Genomic DNA, 19,322 nt, shown 5'->3' with positions numbered 1-19,322 from the left:
GTTTGGCATTGTTTACAATGCATACATCAATGTAGAGCAGGATTTCTGCAAATGACAGCTCTGTAGAGGTTGAAGAGCTCCGAGGCAAACAGCAGAGGAAGAACACATTTCATGCAGGTTACAACTCAGCTTGGCTGCTGCTAGTGGGTGAGGCTCACAGGGAAAACAAGTTTGTCAATCGCTCAAAAGAGAGCTGAAACCCTTGTAAATCTTCTGATGAGGAATGAACTATAAATCACAGAAACTGGTCAAAGAAGACATTTTGATTCTCATCCAGCAGAGACATGCCCTGTTCCTTCATTTATGCCCCTCTGACCCAAAGACTTTAAATTTCTGTAGAAACCTGTCAGCAGGCAGTTAAAAATGCCAAAAACCTGAAAGGTTTCACTTAAATTGCTTAAAAGCATCACCAAGAGAAAAGTGGAGTCTTTATCTGCCTCACAATCGGAGCCTACCATGTCTGAGCTGACATGGTGGACACTTCCTGTATCACCAAAATAAGACAAATATGCCAAAAGCTCAAATTCACCGCAATCACAAACAGATTTAAAGTTAAAGACCCCCTCTGATGAAAACTGTGCTTTTAGTATTTTTAACATGTTCTTGTGGTATTTTTCTCATGATGGAGGTCATTTGCAAAGTTAATAAGTTCCATAGTGTATGCAACTTACGATTAAAATGTTTGAATTCAAATTAATAACAATAACAACTAGAAAGAGCTGCATTTCCAGAAGAAAATGCAGGGTTGAATGCTGTATTGCTGAATGAAAGCTGAATTTGCTAAAGAAATGGCTGAACAGAGCTGAAAGAGGTCAAAATTTTAAAAGTAGAAAGGTCAAAGTGGGCAAAAAACTGTAATAGAAGTTAAGCGATAAGATGTCCTATGTATTTTAATGAAGCAAAAGTCCTGGAATGTCTTTAAAAGTTCAAAGATTTGGGAAAAAAATAATAGCAGGAATAAGCTGAAAAAGTTGAACATTGTAACAGTAGAATGGCTAAAATAGGTCAAAATTTGTAGAAGGAGTTAAGCATTAAAGCTGAAATTGTTGAAAAAATGGTTGAACTGTTGAAAATTTGAAGATGTTGCTAAAATGGATAAAGTGCTAGCATTGGAATCAGTATCATCAACTGACTCAAAGAAACACATTGTTTGAGAGTATCCTATTGGTAAAAGCTACATGTTCTAAGTTGATAGAAAATCCACTTTTTTCAAAATGGCGGCTTTTCTATTGATTTTATCTCCATAGCAACTATTTTATGTTTGGGTCGCCTGGGGATGACGAACCAATCAACGTCAGTTTCAGACAAATCGGAAAAAGTAAACCTTTGGACGTCCTTAGCAACGAAGTTTGTTTGCTAACCACGCCCACATTCCTTATACGTACGGATCCAGTGAATTTCAATATGTTCAGTTCCAGCCATGGATGAAGTTTAATCAATAAGCAATATTTGCTTCAGATTTGGTCAAAAAATGGCCACCAAACAGTAGGTTGTTTCGACATCCCATAATGATTTCTAAACCTATTTTATAGTCCAAAGCCTTGTGATCAATTTAACGTTTGAACGGTGTCTCTAGCTAAAGGCATCTTGAAGTTACAATGGTTGAAAGAACCAAAGGTTTTCAAGGATTCTCAATGTATTTAAATGGAGCGAAAATCTTGGAATATCTTAAAAGGTTCAAGGATTTAAAGGACCAAAAGTAATAGCTGAAAGGAATAAGCTGAAGGAGTTGAACATTGAAATAGTAGAATGGTTGAAATAGGTTTGAAGGAGTTTAAAATTGCCTCACATTTTGGCACAAAATGGCCTTCAAACCGTAGGTAGTGTTGCCATCTCATAATAATTTCAAAACCTATGTTGAAGTCCAAAGCCTTGTGAACATTTAAATGTTTGAACGGTGTCTCTAGCCAAAAGCATGTTGAAGTTACAATGGTTAAAAGAAACAAAGGTTTTCAAAGATTATCCTTGTATTTAAATGAAGCAAAAATCTTGGAATATCTTGAAAAGTTCAAAGATTTGAAAGACCAAAAGTCGTAGCTGAAAGGAATAAGCTGAAATGGTTGAACATTGTAATTGTAGAATGGTTAAAATAGGTGAAAGTTTGAAGAAGTTTAAAATTGCCTCACATTTTGGCACAAAATGGCCGCCAAACTGTAAGTGGTGTTGCCATCCCATAATAATTTTGAGCCTTATATTAAAGTCCAAAGCCTTGTGAACATTTTAATGTTTGAATAGTGTCTGTAGCCAAAAGAATGTTAAAGTTACAATTGTTTAAAGAAGCAAAGGTGTGGCCAATGGAGCAAAAATTTTGGAAAATCCGGGAATATCTGGAAAAGTTCAAGGATTTGAAGGACAAAATGTCATAGCTGGAATAAGATGAAAGAGCTGAACATTTTAATAGTTGAATGGTTAAAATAGGTGAAAAATTGTAGAAGTAGTTTAACTGTGAACTTCTGCACGAAAAATTCTCCATGTATTTCAATGGAGAAAAAATCCTGGAAAATCCTGGAATATCTTAAAAAGTTCAAGGATTTGAAAAACCAAAAGTCATAGCAGTAATAAGCTGAAAGAGCTGAACAGTTTAATAGTTGAATGGTTAAAATAGGTTGAAAATTGTAGAAGGAGTTAAGTGCCGAAAAACAGCGGAAGATAGCATAAGAGGAAAACAAAGGGTTGAATGCTTTACAGCATTCAACCAATTAGTTGTTAGGCTGCCAGAGGTTTGAAGCTGGGGAAAGTATGGTGCTCTGGGGTTCTGTCCTTTATTCTTATCAACTTCTCCTCTCCTCTACTCTTGATAATTTATTTATCATTTAGTTCTCCCTGCCTCTGTTCGGTGCAGTGTGATTCATGTGATGTCTTTCTTTCCCTCTCCCCTACGGGGAAGCGGGAGTGATTTCAGGTTCCAGTTAGCTCGTCCATGCTCCTGTACCTGACTGTGTACCCCGCCATACCTATCTCTGGCTTGTCTCGTGCCCCCAGCCGTCCCCTTGTTCCATCTGGATAAACCCCATCTGCTACACTATTTGAACATGGAGTTGTAGAGTTAGATAAGCTAATTCTTCTTTAACAATCCTGGTACATTGCCTGTCCGTCCTGGCAGAGGATCCGTCCTTCATGAGGACATTCCTCTCGTTTCTTCTTTTCCAGAATCTGTTGTTTTTAGGGTCTAAGGGCAGGAATGCCCAGTTTAGTTTAGTCTACTTAGTTTAGCAATCAGATATTCAATTTTTTGACCGATTTCATGTTCTTAGACAATTACCGGTATGAAGCCCATTGAGAAGACTGTTGTTGTAATATGGGGCTGTATAAATCCAATTGAAAGTCAATCTCAAAATTGGTTTTCTGAGTCGTTTCGTCCTCCAAATCGTTGTGAATCAGGAACAGACAAAAAATGCCATTTGATAAAGCTTGTAGGTGTGATGTAGAAACTACAGCTGGCAGGCCATAACTTCTCCCTGGATAGCTCCAATATCTCTCTGTCATGACGTCGTAGACGTAACAGACCCAGATGCTGAAACCCGGAAGTAACTCACGGCGAGTATGAACTTGAAAAGGTTTATTTTACCAACAGTAAATACAGTTTCTGAGGGAATGTGGAAGTTATTTCCTCCGTGGAATGATCCTGATGTTCTTTGAGCTGATGAGGGTGAGGGGGCGACGCGTGGACGCGTCGGACCGTGGAGCCAGAGGGAGCGAGGCTTGGACACTGAGGACAGCGGGACCAGCTTGAGGTGAGGCGTGGATGCCGAGGACAGCGGGACCAGCATGGAACCAGCGTGACCAATGGATGAAAACCTGAAGGTGAATACAAGGAGAGGTAAGTAACATGAACTATATAACATGAGCTAAGACTAAAAGGCCAGGCATAAGCACCGGAGTGAGTATAACGGACTGGCGCTGGATACTGGTGAGAAGCTTACTTATGAAGGCCGGCAGGGTGATGAGGAGATGAAGATCAGCTGGTTCCAATCAGCGGGGAAGGAGAGCTGTGGGAGGGGGAGGTGAACTGCCAAGCACCATGACATTCTCGCCGCTTTTGTTGCACCGGTATTGTTAGGTTGTGAGGGGCTGTAAGCTACAAGTTAACAGATGGGTGATGGGAAGGGCTTAGGCGTACTCTGCAGCAACAGTCCCACCCACAATTTAGGGGTGAATTTCTGATGAACTACTGCTGCTCTGCAGAACCTGTCTTAGAAAAACAACATAGTTATTATTATTTCTTTTTTTTTTGCCTAAAAACGACATAATCATAATTAAAAGACCACTGGGAATTATTTTAAAATAGCTCAAAAGATGATCAGATAGGATAAAGTTTGGTATTCTCTCAACTGCTTGCTTGATTCTTGTGATCCAGTTGAGAAATATTTAAGAGTCTAAGCTACTTTTTGTATTTATTTATTAACTTCACCAATACAGCTACTTTGCAAAACATTAACAGTTATGAGGTTTAACAACTGACAAGCATACATTTCCCCACAGGACAGAATCAAATGCAAACACATTCCTCAGACAGCTTCTGAAGAATGTATCAAACATCTGTAAATGTGTATGAACGCTAGTTATGTGTATGAACATGCAGCCGAGAAAGTGCAAGAAACAGACAGGGGAACATAGATGTTGTTAAGAATCTTTTTTTTTTTTTTATATAAAAAAATCTGTTTTACATCAGTCTTCCTAAAGTCATTGCAGACTTTGTGAAGAAGAGCTTGACTCAAAATAATTTTTGGGAGATGACAGAAAATGCTGTGGCTTCAAATGTCAGAGATTTGACATGCTCTGGAGTTTCTGTCAGTGATTCATAAAGGTAATAAAACAGCTTTAATTTTCTCAGAGAAAAAAACGGAGATCCCACAAAATTATCTTGCCTATCCCTTTGGCAAGAAGCAGCGAAGAGCACGCCAAGACAACATTCCAGCAGGGCATCTTTTTTCTCGTCTTTTTTTCCTTCAAAACACACGGAGCATTCGTTTTAAAAGTCAATCTTTGTGTGTCAGTTCTGAAGCCATATTGCAGAAGTTGTTGCTTTAATAAGGACAGATCAGCTAAAACAGAGAGGATAATCTTTTGCATGGCTAGTCTTTTCAGAAAAAAGAATGTTTAAAAAAATTGAATGTGAATGTTTCAGACTTTCATTGAAGGGTGTGTCAAATAATGTCAGGGTGTCTGTGTGAGGTGTAGCCTTAGTTTCCCACCCAGACTCATCTCCAGGTGAGTTCCTGGTTTGTGGAGACAGGACACAAATTGCACAATTTCAAAGGTTTCTGAAGATGCTGAAATGAAACCAACCTAAACCATTTTTTCAAATGTATTCTTTCTTTAAACTATTTCTAAGAATCCTTAAACAATGTCCAGAGTCTCAGAGGAAACGGTTTAAAGTCTCCGTTAATCTATTGATCTGTTTTAAAAGCATTCCAAGTGTTTTTTGTAAGCCTTGTGCTATCCTAGGCACTTTAACGTTGGGAGTTGGGTCTTTTAGACCCACTAGACAGTGCGCTGAACCTTTTTTCTTCAATAATTTGTGATCTTCACTGGTGTCCATGGATTACATGAAATCTTTCCACCTTTATCCACCTTTGTCATGGTAGGGAGAACACGTCAATGTAAGGGTGGGGTCACAGGATAGCACAAGGGTTAAACTATGACTATGGCATTTTTAGCCAAATTTAAAAAAGCTGTGTCGTTTTCTAGGACATAGTTTCTGTAGAACGGCAGGAGTTTATTATTACATTTCCTTTTATTTATTCATTTATAGAGCACCTTCCACCACCAATCAAGGAGACCCAAAGTGCTGATCACGATGTTACATATAATATATAATAAAATGCTTTTTTGATCCAGTTTTATTTTTGTCAAAACTTTTTAGGATCTAAAAACCTTTTAATTGTTCCACAAACTAATAATAAAACGCAATGCATAACACATTATTGTCTTACCTGCACTAAAAGTATGATCCGCTCCTCTGAAGCAGATTGTGTGAAGTCTGAAGGCCATCCTTTTGTTTGCAGATTATGTTTGCACCTTTAAGGATTTGCAGAAGCAATAGATATCATGCATTATTTTAACATGCATGCAGATGTGTGCAGCTCATTTGAGTGTTCACACACATGCAAACAATAATGAATGTTTTTTTAACTGCACCAAAGCCCCATAAACAAGGAAGTTACAGTGGGGCAAAAAAAGTATTTAGTCAGCCCACAATTTCGCAAGTTCTCCCTCTTAAAAAGATGAGACAGGCCTGTAATTTTCATTTTTGGTATACCTCAATTATAAGAGACAAAATTAGGAAAAGAAGAATCAGTGGCTGACTAAATACTTTTTTGCCCCACTAGATGTGCGCCGTGTACATGATATAAAAGTTATACATTGGTGGTACATGCATGAGAAGTCTGTTAGAAATACGAGGAACGGTCGTGGAAAGCCACAAATTTGCAACACAATTGTGTTAGAGTTGCGTAATATTTGCAGATAAACTACGTTAAATATGCAGAAAATATATAATTCTCAAATGACCAAAAATTTTGAACAGTTCAAAGTCGAATTCATGTAAAGTCATGTCGGCCGAAACCCTCCATGGACATCTGCGCACATCGACGAATGACAAATGCAAGAAACACTTATGAATTGTGTAAATCACACATGTATCTGTTACGACGGGGTTAAGCGAAGCACCCAGGTGCAAAGAGGTGGGGGAGGCAGAAGGTTCCAGGAACACAGGTCTTTAATAACTAAAATAAACGAAAACAAAAACACTGCTGAGCAGGCAGGCAAACTCCAAACACTAGAAATGGAGAAACAGCAAACTTGAATCTCGTAATACTCAAAAGGGGAATAGCAAAACTATGGAAGGGAAAGAGGAAGGGAAAGACAGGACTTAAATCCATACAGACAAACGAGACACAGGTGGAAACACTCAGGGCAGATGGGGACCAAAAGCAAAACTCGAAACAACAACAAAACAGAAAACCTTTCAAAATAAAACAGGAAACAGAACTCAAAACGTGACAGAACAAAATAGAACCAGAACACAAAAGCAAAGAATCTAAAACCGTAACAGTAAAGCGAAAGACCAAGAATCCAATATGTGTAGATTTGGTTAATACATAGAAGAATTTGAAGACATCATCATTTTAGGGGATTTTTAGCTAAATAATTTCTCTTTGTGATATGAATTTACAACAGGGAAGGTCTAAGGTCAAAATCCAACCTTTTCGTTTTTTCTAAACTTCTTAAATGTATCCTTTTTTTTCTGAGCACAAACACAGCTGTAGAGTTGTCACTTTTTACCTCACAGATGTCTGCTTTGTGAAGAAAACTTAATGTAAATCTAACGAGTAAAAGTTTTAAGTAGACAGGAGCCTGCTGAAAATACTTAGTGACTAATGTTTGTAAAGTTAAAGCTTAGTGAAAGTACAGTTCATTGGATTATATTTCTTTGTTCTAAAAAAATGTCCTAAGCTTGAACATTGATGGTTTTTACTTCATCGGGCTTTTAACAAATACAACAGATTCCCACAAGTTGCAGAACATTATTTTCAGTAAGTTTACAAATCCTTCCGCGTCTGTCTGTGTGATTGTAAAAAAGTACATCCAACCTGACTTCAAAACAAACGAGCCTGAAACTGCTCATCTTAAAAAGGAGGAAACCCAAGAGAAACAGACAAAAACCTATTCACAACAAATCTGAGTTTTTTGGAAGGTAATGCAGGTGGAAATAGAGATGTGAAAGACATGAGATAGCTGCGCAGTGTGCAGAAAATGAACTGAACCTGTTGTGGCCTGTGTTGATCCGGTCTGGCATATTTCTGGCATCGCCTCAGACTGTTTGCCTCTGGGACTTTTAATTGACGTGTAACAGAAAAAGCTGTGACTGTACGTGTAAAAGCCTTTGAAGTTCTACCTTGGGATTAACTGAGGTAACGCCGAGGTAACGCTTTAAATCGTTAATGGTGTATACTTTACATAGCGCTTTTCTACCTTCCTCGAAGGCCAAAAGCGCTTTACAGTCACAGTCCCATTCATACACACATCCACACACTGATGGCAACTCCGCTGCTGAACACTGGTGCCAACCTGTAACCGCCAGGATCAGTGTGGGGTTCAGTGTCTTGCCCAAAGACACCTCAACACGGGCAGGGCAGGGCGGGAATGGAACCTGTGAACTTCTTGTCAGATATTGACTGCTGTACCTCTGCACCATGCTTTAGCTTAACCCTTTACCACTGTAACTCTTCAACTGTTACGCGATCAACATGAATCCGATTTTTTTTGACGCAGAGACAAGCAGCTTTGCATGTTGGATTTGCAACGTAAAGTGTTGCATATCAGTGCCAAAGTGCTTTTCTCCACACCAGAATCTGCTGGAATTATGTTAGTTGGATCAATGGTTAAAGAGTTGCGGTAGTTGAAAGACTGTTGAAACTGGAGCTAAAGCTCTGGGTTTATCAACTTAAATTTAGCTGATTAAACCTGACTTTTCCAGCAACCCTGCAAAGAGTTGTCTACTGCACCCATGAAGCTACGGGCCTTTTGCAGTTTTTATTTTAAGACACTTTTTTTATTTTTTTACGGTTCCCTATGGGTAGAGAACCGTATACAGCAGTAACTATCATCTCAATTAAGCCAATTTTCTGCCTAATGCGTTGTTTTGCATCTATGTCAGCAATTCAAGGCCATAAAAAATCTGGTTTTACTCTGATCATTAAGTTGCACAGTATATAACCAGTATATTATTTGTCAGAACCTGTTCTCAACCTCTTAACCCTGTCATTTTGACTTTGATATGGAAATCATTTGATGAAGTGCCCACGGCTCACCTGAGCGAAGTCCCCAGGAAAGAACAACCTGCACCACCCTTTGAACATACCCAGGGTTCCACTCAGAGCGTCATGTTTACACCATCACGCAGACTCAGCCCGGACGGCTGCATGTACAGACAGCTCACTGAAGTGCTGGAGACGTTTAATAATTATGCTTTGTCTTTCCACGGTCTGAGTGGCTGTCTCATCTTGCCAGGCCTGTGAAAGCCTTCAGAGCATTTAAAGGCAATTTTCAGGCATGGAGAGGATGGATCAAAAATCACTGAGTGATAGTGGGTAAAGCTGGCATTTGGGGTGTGCTGGCTCATCGGAAGGTGAGAGTTGAATTCTGATCTAGACAGCAGTTAAAGTCCCACTCTGATCATCCTTTTATCTATTTTAAGTTTTTCCAGTAGTTTTAATTATGTTTATGCTGTTTTTAGCCTTAATCCAAAAACCTATGTCATTTTTTTTATTTTTTATTTTTATGCTTAACTTGTCCTGTCCAACAGCTGGGCAAACAGATGAGAACTGAAGGCCTCTTGTGTTGGACATATTTTACTTTAACAACAGGGGTTATGAATCTTCTGACAAACCAGAGGTATGTCTGAATAAACCCCTTTTTTAATCGAAGCGGCAGCAATTCTTTCGAAATTCGCCTCTGAGTTGTGGGCGGAGTAAGTCTTTCTTCATTTCCCATCATTAGTTTGTACTCCTTCTGCCAGCCTACAGGCGCTCACACCCCAAATGCCATCCAGCAGTTAAGTTTTAAACCAGATGTCAGCTCAGACGAGGAAGAGACATAAATAGATCTATTTGTTTGCAAGTGGATGCATCAGAATGGAATGGAGCAGAGACTTTGTGGCTCACTGACAGAGGCATCTATATCAAAGCTATAAGCTTTTTCAAAGCTTTTTGTCTGTTCTTGATTCACAACGATTTGAACAAAGAAATTCTCAGAAATGCAATTTAAAAATGAGATATGCAGCCAGATGGTGACAAAGAGAGGCAAGGTAGTCCACACAGGAGGGGTCTCACTCCCAGAAGGAACAATAGAAGACATCGAGGACAGTTACAAGTACCTTGGAATTCCACAGGCAAATGGCAACCTGGAGCTGGCAACAAGGAAAGCTGCAACAGCTAAATACCTCCAACGAGTAAGGCAAGTCCTGAGAAGCCAGCTCAATGGCAAGAACAAGACCCGGGCAATAAACAGCTACGCACCGCCAGTTATCAGATACCCTGCAGGAATAATAAGATGGCCAAAGGAAGAGATAAAGACCACAGATGTTAAGAAACAAAAGCTTCTCACCATGCGTGGAGGGTTCCATCCCAAATCCAGCACCCTGAGACTGTATGCTAGCCGCAAGGAAGGAGGCCGAGGACTAGTGAACGCAGAAGGTACTATCCAGGATGAAACATCCAAGATGCATGAGTACATCAAGATCAAGGCCCCAACTGACAGTGTGCTCAGTGAATGTCTCAGGCAATGGAGAGCAGAGGATACAGCGCTGGAGGACAGATCCTCATGGGAGGACAAACCCCTGCATGGGATGTACCACCGGACCATAACTGAAGTGGCTGAAATCAAGAAGTCCTACCAATGGCTAGAGAGGGCTGGCCTACAGGACAGCACTGAGGCACTCATCCTGGCAGCTCAGGAACAAGCCCTGAGCACCAGATCTACCACAGGCTCAGATCTACCACACCAGACAAGACCCAAGGTGTAGGCTGTGCAAAGAGGCGCCTGAAACAATCCAGCACATAACTGCAGGGTGTAAGATGCTGGCAGGTAAAGCATACATGGAGCGCCACAATCAAGTGGCTAGAATTATATACAGGAACATGTGTGCAGAATATGAACTGGAAACCCCATGGTCGAAAGGGAAACACCTCTGAAGGTGGTAGAAAATGAGAGGGCAAAGATCCTGTGGGACTTCCAGATCCAGACTGATAGGATGGTAATGGCGAACCAACCAGACATTGTAGTGGTGGATAAAGAACAGAGGAAAGCCGTTGTGGTGGATGTGGCAGTGCCAAGTGATGGGAACATCAGGAAGAAGGAACATGAGAAACTGGAGAAATACCAGGGACTCAGAGAAGAACTCGAGAAAGCATGGAAAGTGAAGGTGACAGTGGTGCCTGTGGTAATTGGAGGACTCGGGGCAGTAACCCCAAACTGAAGGAGTGGCTACAACAGATAACTGGAAAGACCTCAGACCTCTCAGTCCAGAAAAGCGCAGTGCTAGGAACAGCTAAGATACTGCGCAGGACCCTTAGGCTCCCAGGCCTCTGGTAGAGGACCCGAGCTTGGAGGAGAAACCACCCGCGGAGGGGGTATATACATATACATATATAGAAGGCTAATGGAATACCACGGAAACATATTTCCCTGCACCTGCATGACTAGATGGTGCAAAAAGACAGAAAAGCCTTAAAATTGGAGAATAGTGCCCATGCGTATGCACAGGTTTTACATTTTAATGCACAAAATAGGAAGATATTTTGCAAACACTAAAGTTCATAAGGGAGGTTTTACAAATTTGTCGTATTTAGTCATCAATATTTGCTCTGTCTGGAGTTTGTTTCCTTGACTCTTTCAAATACAAAGGCCTGACTGCTCTCAACTTAACGTAAACGACCTGCTCCAAGTCATATTTGGGCGTCTGATGTTGATGAGAACCAAATTCTGACAAATATTAACTTTTGGTTCACCTTAATGCAATAAATGCATCAACTGGCATTTAGCAAATTTACCAAACCCTGGGAAATTAAAGCTCCAATGATGCAAATTTATAGTGCAACACAAAAAAACAAACTTCATTGAAAAGTACCTTCTTTTAGTTAAACAGTATGTTTGGATAAGTTTTTCAACTGCACAGGTGAGTGAGTGTGTGAACAAGAAGAGAAACCAAAAAAAAACAACACACACACAACTGTCCTTTGTCGCTTGAGGAAATTCAAATTAACCGGTTGTTCAGGTTCATACACTCACGGGTTAATTGCTTGCTGTCAGTCAAATTTACAACACTGCCAATCACCTAGAGCTGGGGAGAGAACTGTTTGATTAAGTTCCAGCTCTTATATCTTTGTCTTTTTGGCTCACGGTGGAATGGAACAGTAAAGTTTGGGCTAATACAGCTCCCTGATCCTCTCACAGAGGAGTATCTGTGCTGCAGCTGTCATGGATATGCCTCCAGGGGGGTGCAGATACGGTGCAGGACGGTGGATGGAAGGAAGGCGCCACCAGAAGCGGGCCACATGATACCTGAACCTATCTGGGTCAGTGGTCACATGCTTCACCTCCTGAAATACAGAGAAATTCTTTCAGTCCAGGTTTTAAATTGTGACATTATGCCCAGGATCACCTTATAAACAATTCCTTGTGGACAATAGATAAGTTTTATGCTGTTTTTCTATTTTTTTCTATGATTCTGGTTTATTCTGTCAGAGAAAAGGCAAACCTTGAATGCTGGATCAAGTTATCTTACTTTTGATGCTTGTGACAGACCAAGTCTCATTGTACTCTGCTATAAAGCATCGCATTGTATCACAATCCAGTTTCATCTTACACGGTACAAAAGCAGTAAAGGTTTTCCTAATCTAATCCCAGTATTTTTGTCAATTGTTTGCATTGTGGTCAACAAAAGTTGCAGCCAAGTTATAAAAACTTGTGTTTCAAGCGAATACCACAAAGGCAGATTTACAACCCAGATATTTGAGAAATGACATGAAACCTTTTCTTTAAAGGAGACTAGGATTTTTTTTTAAGTGGAATATTTGTAATGCTTTGTTTTTATTATATACACTATATTTATTCAAATTTAGTGCGTAACTTTTTTTAGATTTTGATCCTCTAATGCTAAAAAAGAACTTTTGAACAATAACAAGCAAAGAAGGGGACGGTACAACCCAGAGCAGGGTTTGGTAGTGTACTGATTAACCCTTAGGAGTCTTTTTGCACAGTTTTTTTCTTCTTTACAATTTGCTCTATTAAATTATCTCTAAACTTTTTTGTGGAAATTCTTGATATCAATCTTTTTACGGATAATATGTTTGATTTTATTTCACAGTAATTCCACAATGAACCTAAAACTGTCCAAACAACTCAATTCCAAGTGGTCAATTTTGTCATTCTCTTACTGCAGGAATTAAGATCAAACCATTTTAATCTTATAAAACAAATATCAAATGCATAAATCCACAAACAAAACAAAGACAATGTCAATTCTAAATGAAATTTGTAAAAAAAAAAAAAACAGACAAAACTTTACTCAAAGTCCCAAGGATTTATTCCAAGGGGTATGACCCTTCCGTGTTTATTTTAAACCCAAAATTTCAAAGCTAAAAACCTTATGAAATTTTCACATATAATTTTTAAAAGGAAACTATACTAATGGGAGGGGGCCGGTGTTATTCCTACGTCATTATGAACAGCTGTTGTTCTTGGCAAACTCCCGGGTGAGTTCAGAGACTACTGGGGGTTTATCTGGTGAAGTCTGTAAGTGTGTCTGTTGTGCTGCTTAAAAAGAATAAGACAGAAATTTCCTGCATACTGTGGTCCCTCGCTGTTCACCTTTTGTGGACTTGCTGCTTGCTGCTTTACAGATCATTGTGTTTTAAGTCAGATTGGCTCCAGACCTTGTTGATCAACCTCCTCCCTGCTGTGTCTGCAGTACAGAATCTGCTCGCCAATTCTACACAACTCTTTTTTTCTAAAATACTGGACTTATTTTTCTACAAAGATTTAAGTTGTGAGTTCAAATAAGAGAGAAGATTGTGAAAATGTTAAAGTCTGTAAGAGAAAAGTGTATAAAGTGTGTAGTGAGGGTTTTCACAATCCTTAAACATCTGGAATCCTTTTTGCAGATGTAATCTATCGCAGGTTATTTTTAACTTTTTAGAACATAGCACCTGCAATAAACAAGGGACCACTATCAAGATGATTAAAAAGTGTTTTTTTTTCTTGTTTGTATTTTGCCATGCTTCTGGTTCTGAAAGAATATTTAAGTCAGCAGTGGATGCAGTTTATTTTTTCCAAAAAGAAATCCTGCATTAGAGGTTTTGGCTGTTGCAAATACTTAATAGAGAAGAATTTTGTGCACAAAACTCAATTTGAACATGAAATTGCCTCAACGGCTACCAAGCCAGACAAGCCAAAAGTCTGCAAAAACAAAAATAGGAGAACCTGCATGTATAGATAATAACTATTTATTTAGTTAGTTAGATGCATTTCAGGTATTCGATATTATTGCACTGATAAAAGTGCAACGAAAATCACAAAAAAACACAGTATACAAACAAATCAGACTCAAAAACTTGTTAAGATTACAAAAACCTGAACAGAAAATTTTAGGCTAAAAGAGTAAAAATCGACTAAAAGTGTGAAATATTGGAAAGGAGGGAAATCCAAAGTCAGGGGGCAAAGGGGCAAATTACTTTTCCCCTATGTGAAGCATATAGACAAGACAGTAAGATAGACAGTTGAGGACGATCTAAGGGCAAGTACAGTGGAGGAGATCAGAGTGGAACGAAGCAAAAGCTTGTGAATGACCTCCAAAGCTATGTCTTGTTTTTTTCTGCAATAAGTGACTGGGAGCCAATGGAGCTGCTGGAGAACAGGTGTAACCTGACAGGTGGATGCTATTTTTCTTATTTGTGCAGGAAGAAACATTTAAAGCTCTGTTCTTTTTGCTTAAAAGTATCATGAGTGATTTAAGAGTCCACCAATTGTTTTCTGCTTCTTGTTATCATATTTTTGTCTCTTTTTTCCTCCACTAAAATTCAAATTTGTCCCTAGCAGCTGATTTGTAAAGTGTTCATTTAGTTTTAGCGTTCTCTGCTGCACTTTTTTTTATATTTTTGTTTTCATTTGCTATGAGAATTTAGTGGATTTACTGGTACTTAAAACATGTAAGTCAGCAAAACTTAGGTCAATTTCGCACTCTTTTTTTCTTCTTCTTTTCATCTCCCTTGGATAACTCACTCCTTTATCACTGGAATCTTTCCTAAATTGCTGCTGTGACTGTCAAACCCTTAGGAAGCCACTGGGCAGACCCCAACAATCTCCACAATCTCCTATACCTCTCTAAGATTCTTTATAAAACAGTTGATTCTCCGCTTCATATCAATCACTCATTCAATCATCTTTATGAACAATTTTAGTTCCGTTTTTAGCTCAAAACTGCAAATTTAACCCTTAAAAATTTACATAGACAATGAAGATTAATGCCATTTGAAAAAATAATTACCTGACAAAAAATTATTTCGAGGAAAAAATCAAATTATGTCTCTTAAAACAAGAATACAAATTGTTTGATAATGCCACCCAGAGTGCTTTAACCTTAAAAACCAAAATGTAATCAAATCTAAAAAAAAACAAAAACCTTATTGGTCAGAAAGTTGATCCGAGTTTAACATATATAAACAAATGTTTAAAAAAAGTTAACGATTTTTTCCCCCCACTAAACAAATACAAAATTATCTACGGAGCCCCTAAAGGGCCATTGAAGTATAAAAAAAAAAAAAAAAGTTTTTTTTATTTTTTATACTTCAATTGTTTTTTTTCACCAGTTACTAACAGCCATTAATACAAATAACAAATGACTTTAGTTTGTCGTAAGAATCCAATGCCAAATATAATTTGGACCCTTTTTTGAAACAAAGCACATGACTTTCAAACTCGTTTAAGATGACGTTCAGAGATGATGTAATTGTGACGGTAAGCAAGCAAAGCTGCAATCTCTTTGTAGAAAAGTCAAAAAGCAAAGTAAAACTCAATTAGCTCACGCAATGCAATTTCTAGGTGCTCACCCGCTAGTTTTTTCTTTTTACTTCAATATTTTTTTTCTTCAATGGCCCTTTAGAATCACAGCTAAGGGCAATAAAAAATCATGTTTTTTTATGTTTTTTTTACATAATTGTTTTATTTTAAAAATGTTTTAAATGTCAGATCAGGTACTCTGACATAAAACTGTTTAATTTTTTTTCAAAAAGTTAAGAAAAAACTTATCCCAACATGTTTTTTTCTTTTTCCAGATTGGCAGTACTTGGTAAACATTTTCTTTTAATATTTTTTCATATTTTACCCCCCCCCCCCCCCCCCCCCCAAACTGTTTTCTCGTATTGCTGAAACAGATTGATGGCTCCTCTGTGACAGAATTGTTCTCATTAAGTTCTTTTCTGTTCCTCCACACATAAACGTCAATTTAAAGGGTGTGGCTGCAATAAGTCATCGTGATGTTTGTGAGGAAACAGGCCTGCAAGTGTGATTCCAAATAATTTAATTAACCAACTGAGCTATTTAAGTTAATCGAATGAAACTTTTATTAGTGGACAGGGTTGTGTTTAACCCTTGTGCTATCCTAGGCACTTTGACATTGGGAGTTGGGTCATCTAGACCCACAAGACAGTGCACTGAACCTTTTTTCTTCAATGATTTGTGATCTTCACTGGTGTCCATGGATTACATGAAATCTTTCCACCTTCATCCACCTTTGCTACGGTAGGGAGAAGACGTCAATGGTCATCTAGACCCCATCGGACAGCACAAGGGTTAAGGAATGGACTAAAGTGGATCAGTAATCACAAACAAGAAGAGTCTGAGGAAGACGAGGTAAGGGATGAGTAGCTCCTTCTCCTTTGACTGCTTTGCTAACAGCTGTCACTCAAATACATCTGAAGGTCATTGTGTCAGATCATGGGAGCAGCTTTGATCTCCTTTTCTGGACGCACAAAACCTTTAATTTATTTTCATTATATGAAAACGTCCAATTAAGTTTTTCATTTTGTTGGTCACGTTTAGTGATCGTGTGTCGCCCTCTAACGTCTGAATCCAGAGCATCACCCCCCCCCCCCCCCCCCAAAAAAAAACAGCCCGTTGTCTCCTATTAATCTATTTATATGTAGTTTATGAAAAAGGGCGCGTGACGCACGGATCTGTGGGATTTTCGATGAAAACACTCGAGTGTGGAAAATAAAAATAGCTCTCTTCCACCCCCCCCCAGAATTCCTGCCGCTTCGGTGAAAAGCATGAATGACTAAAGAAGGAGCTTTCTGCTCGGCGGAAGGCTGCACAAAAGGGTGCCATTGTGGCCCGCAGATGCCCGTCACTGGCGCAGTCTCTCTTTGAGGGCTCTCCAATCGCATCGCGCGGCGGGGAGGGCGGGGCTTGGTCACCCCCCCCCCAATCTACACCGGCTCAGTATCCCACCAAATCAGATGAGTACAAACCGAGCGGCGGCGCCCGAGCTCGGAGCGCACCGGTGATGATCTGGGGACAGCTGTGGAGGTGAGGCATGCGCGCTCGCTGGGGGGCCGGGTTCGGGCAGGTGTGAGACCTGTGGCGCTCCTTGGAGGAGGATCTGGACGCCGCTTCTTTTGTTGTTTTTATTTTTGGTCTGCCGCCGTCCTGGCTCTCTGCAGCCGCGCACGGACGTATCCGACCGTCGGAGCATGGAACACAAAGCCCGTGCTCGTGAGCGCGCCAGCCCCCTCCGGGAGCCTCTCCAGCTGACTATGCGCTCGGACATCCCCTGGTCGCCTTGATGAGGGCGCCTGCTCGGTGATACTCCTTCTTTCCCGCAGATTGTTATTTTGTTGGTCACATCCCGGATTAATCTGCCCCCCCCTGGACGTCCTTATTGTGACAAAGGGCTGAACAGAGAGGGTGCACGCAGGGCGACAGAGGGGGGGGGGGGGCTTTGGCTTTGCGATGGCAGGCGGCCCGCCCGAAGCGCAGGACCACCCGGCGGAGAACGGCTTCACCCCGCTGGAGCGCCCGGTGCCCCGGCTGCTGCCGCACATCGACGGCTGCGTGCTGCCATCTCTGGGGGGCTTCGGGAGGCATCAGAAGCATCTGGTGATTCTGACCTGGATACCGGCATTGTTTATCGGCTTCAGCCAGTTCTCGGACCATTTCCTCCTCGCGCAGCCAAACAGCACGTGCCTGCAGCCGCGCGGCAACGCCAGCAACTGGACCGGGGTTCTTCCTCCGCTGGCGTCGGCGAGCGGCGGCGGCGGCGCCCCCGCGAGCCAATTCAAAGGCAACGACAGCGGAGAGGAGCCGCCGTGCTCCTGCAAGGAGTGGAAGCTGGAGCTGCAGACGGGACTGAGGCAGAACGTGGTTACCAAGGTAACGAGAGACGGGCGGACGGAGGCACCACAGCCGCCGCGCGGAGAGTACATTCTGTTCGCCATCAGTCTCCCCATCACAACACAGAAAAGCGCAGCTGACTAAGTAACCCACTGACCCCGATATGAGAGAGCTGCGTGTGCAGGATTGTGATGGCACGACTTACAGCGGTTCAGCACATTTTAAACGACGGGGACTTTAAACAATTCGCCACAAACTTCTCCATTTGTGTCAAATCCACAGCAGTGAATTATGGGAAATCTGTCAAAAGCGTGTCGAGCCAACTTTGATCAGTAACAAACTGCACGAGTGCACGAAGGACTGAATAATAATCAGATCCGGTTGGATGGGGGTTTGGGGTATTTTCTCATGTGGGGGGGGGGGGGGGGGGGCAGTTAGCACTCATTTTCTTCAAACTCACATTATAAACTACACCTAAAGTGTAAAAAACAAAAGAGAATCCCCAAACTATCACTGAGATCAAATCAAACAGACTGCCATCAATCCAATTGTCTGCATTGGAAAAAGTAAGCTGCATCACTTTGTACTAAATATTCTCAGCAGGGTCTGTTTTGGTTTCATGAACTACAAAAACTGTGTTTCCTTCCAGAGAAATATTGCATTTGATCAGTTTTAAGGTGCATTTCATGAGGTTCATCAACTGTAATTCTATGTTCAGACCTGGCTTGAACACGGGTTCTTGAACGCACAATGACAGTTGCTACCTGGTGCTAACACACAGACCTACAGTTGGAGGAGGCTGGGTGCAAAATGTCGAAGCGGTGCAAATCTCGGGAATCTTGCTCCTGGCTTTTTCTTTAACAGCTTTTTTCTGAAAGACTTTGCGCCATAACCGCAATTTTTAGTTTGTCCTCCATGATCAGATTATACAAACATTTGGCACTTCCAGGACTTCATCCATACATCACTACCAAATCTGACTTCCTGATTGGTCAAAGTTCAAATGGTTTAACTTTCAACGCGTGTCCCATGTTTTGTTCGTATAGCTGGAAAAAGGATGGAAAAACTTGCATAACGACGCATGAATGCGAAAGTTTTCAATGCGGAAGCTCGAATTGTGCATATTTGTGCGTTTACATCGATTTTTCATTAGAAGTTGACCGTTTTTTTTTTTTTTTGTTGATGCTGCAATTATTGCAGCATGCTTCAAATGTTTCAGGTTTATATTTTTCAACCTTTTGTGGAGGTTATAAAGTTGGAAAATTTAGTTTCAAGTTCAAGTACTATTCGTTTTAGGGAGCATTCAGTTCATTAAACTGAAGTGACCTTCTTTAGAGAGCCAGCTCATGGTGCGTTCAAGTCCCTCCATATGCATAGTGGGCAATTTTTTGGACATGGACAAACAGAGCCTGAACTCATGATCGTTCTGC

General features: G+C 40.6%; 1 protein-coding gene and 1 long non-coding RNA gene across 3 annotated transcripts in view; one reads left to right on the top strand and one right to left on the bottom strand.

Annotated features, from left to right (window-relative positions):
• Positions 1 to 3,657: 3,657 nt before the first annotated feature.
• On the bottom strand, positions 3,658 to 17,165 carry LOC105353965 (uncharacterized). Of its 2 annotated transcripts, XR_013655590.1 has the most exons (4): positions 17,031 to 17,165; positions 5,937 to 6,021; positions 3,924 to 4,078; positions 3,658 to 3,798 (listed from the first exon to the last, which is right to left on the bottom strand). It is a non-coding gene; the product is annotated as an uncharacterized LOC105353965 (long non-coding RNA). The 2 variants fall into 2 exon arrangements; XR_002289999.3 differs by lacking the exon at positions 17,031 to 17,165 and having other exon boundaries at positions 5,937 to 6,075.
• Positions 15,864 to 19,322, top strand: part of slc22a23b (solute carrier family 22 member 23b) — a 28,712-nt gene continuing 25,253 nt past the window's right edge. The window contains exon 1 of the mRNA XM_023954389.2: positions 15,864 to 17,931. Within this exon, the coding sequence (XP_023810157.1) occupies positions 17,512 to 17,931 (420 nt within the window). The 5' untranslated portion in view covers positions 15,864 to 17,511. The remainder of the gene's footprint in view (positions 17,932 to 19,322) is intronic.

The sequence above is a fragment of the Oryzias latipes genome, chromosome 4 (assembly GCF_053564925.1).
Source record: "Oryzias latipes strain Hd-rR chromosome 4, Olatipes_Hd-rR_3.1".
Lineage (NCBI taxonomy): Eukaryota > Metazoa > Chordata > Actinopteri > Beloniformes > Adrianichthyidae > Oryzias > Oryzias latipes.
This window is presented reverse-complemented; position numbering and strand designations above follow the sequence as displayed.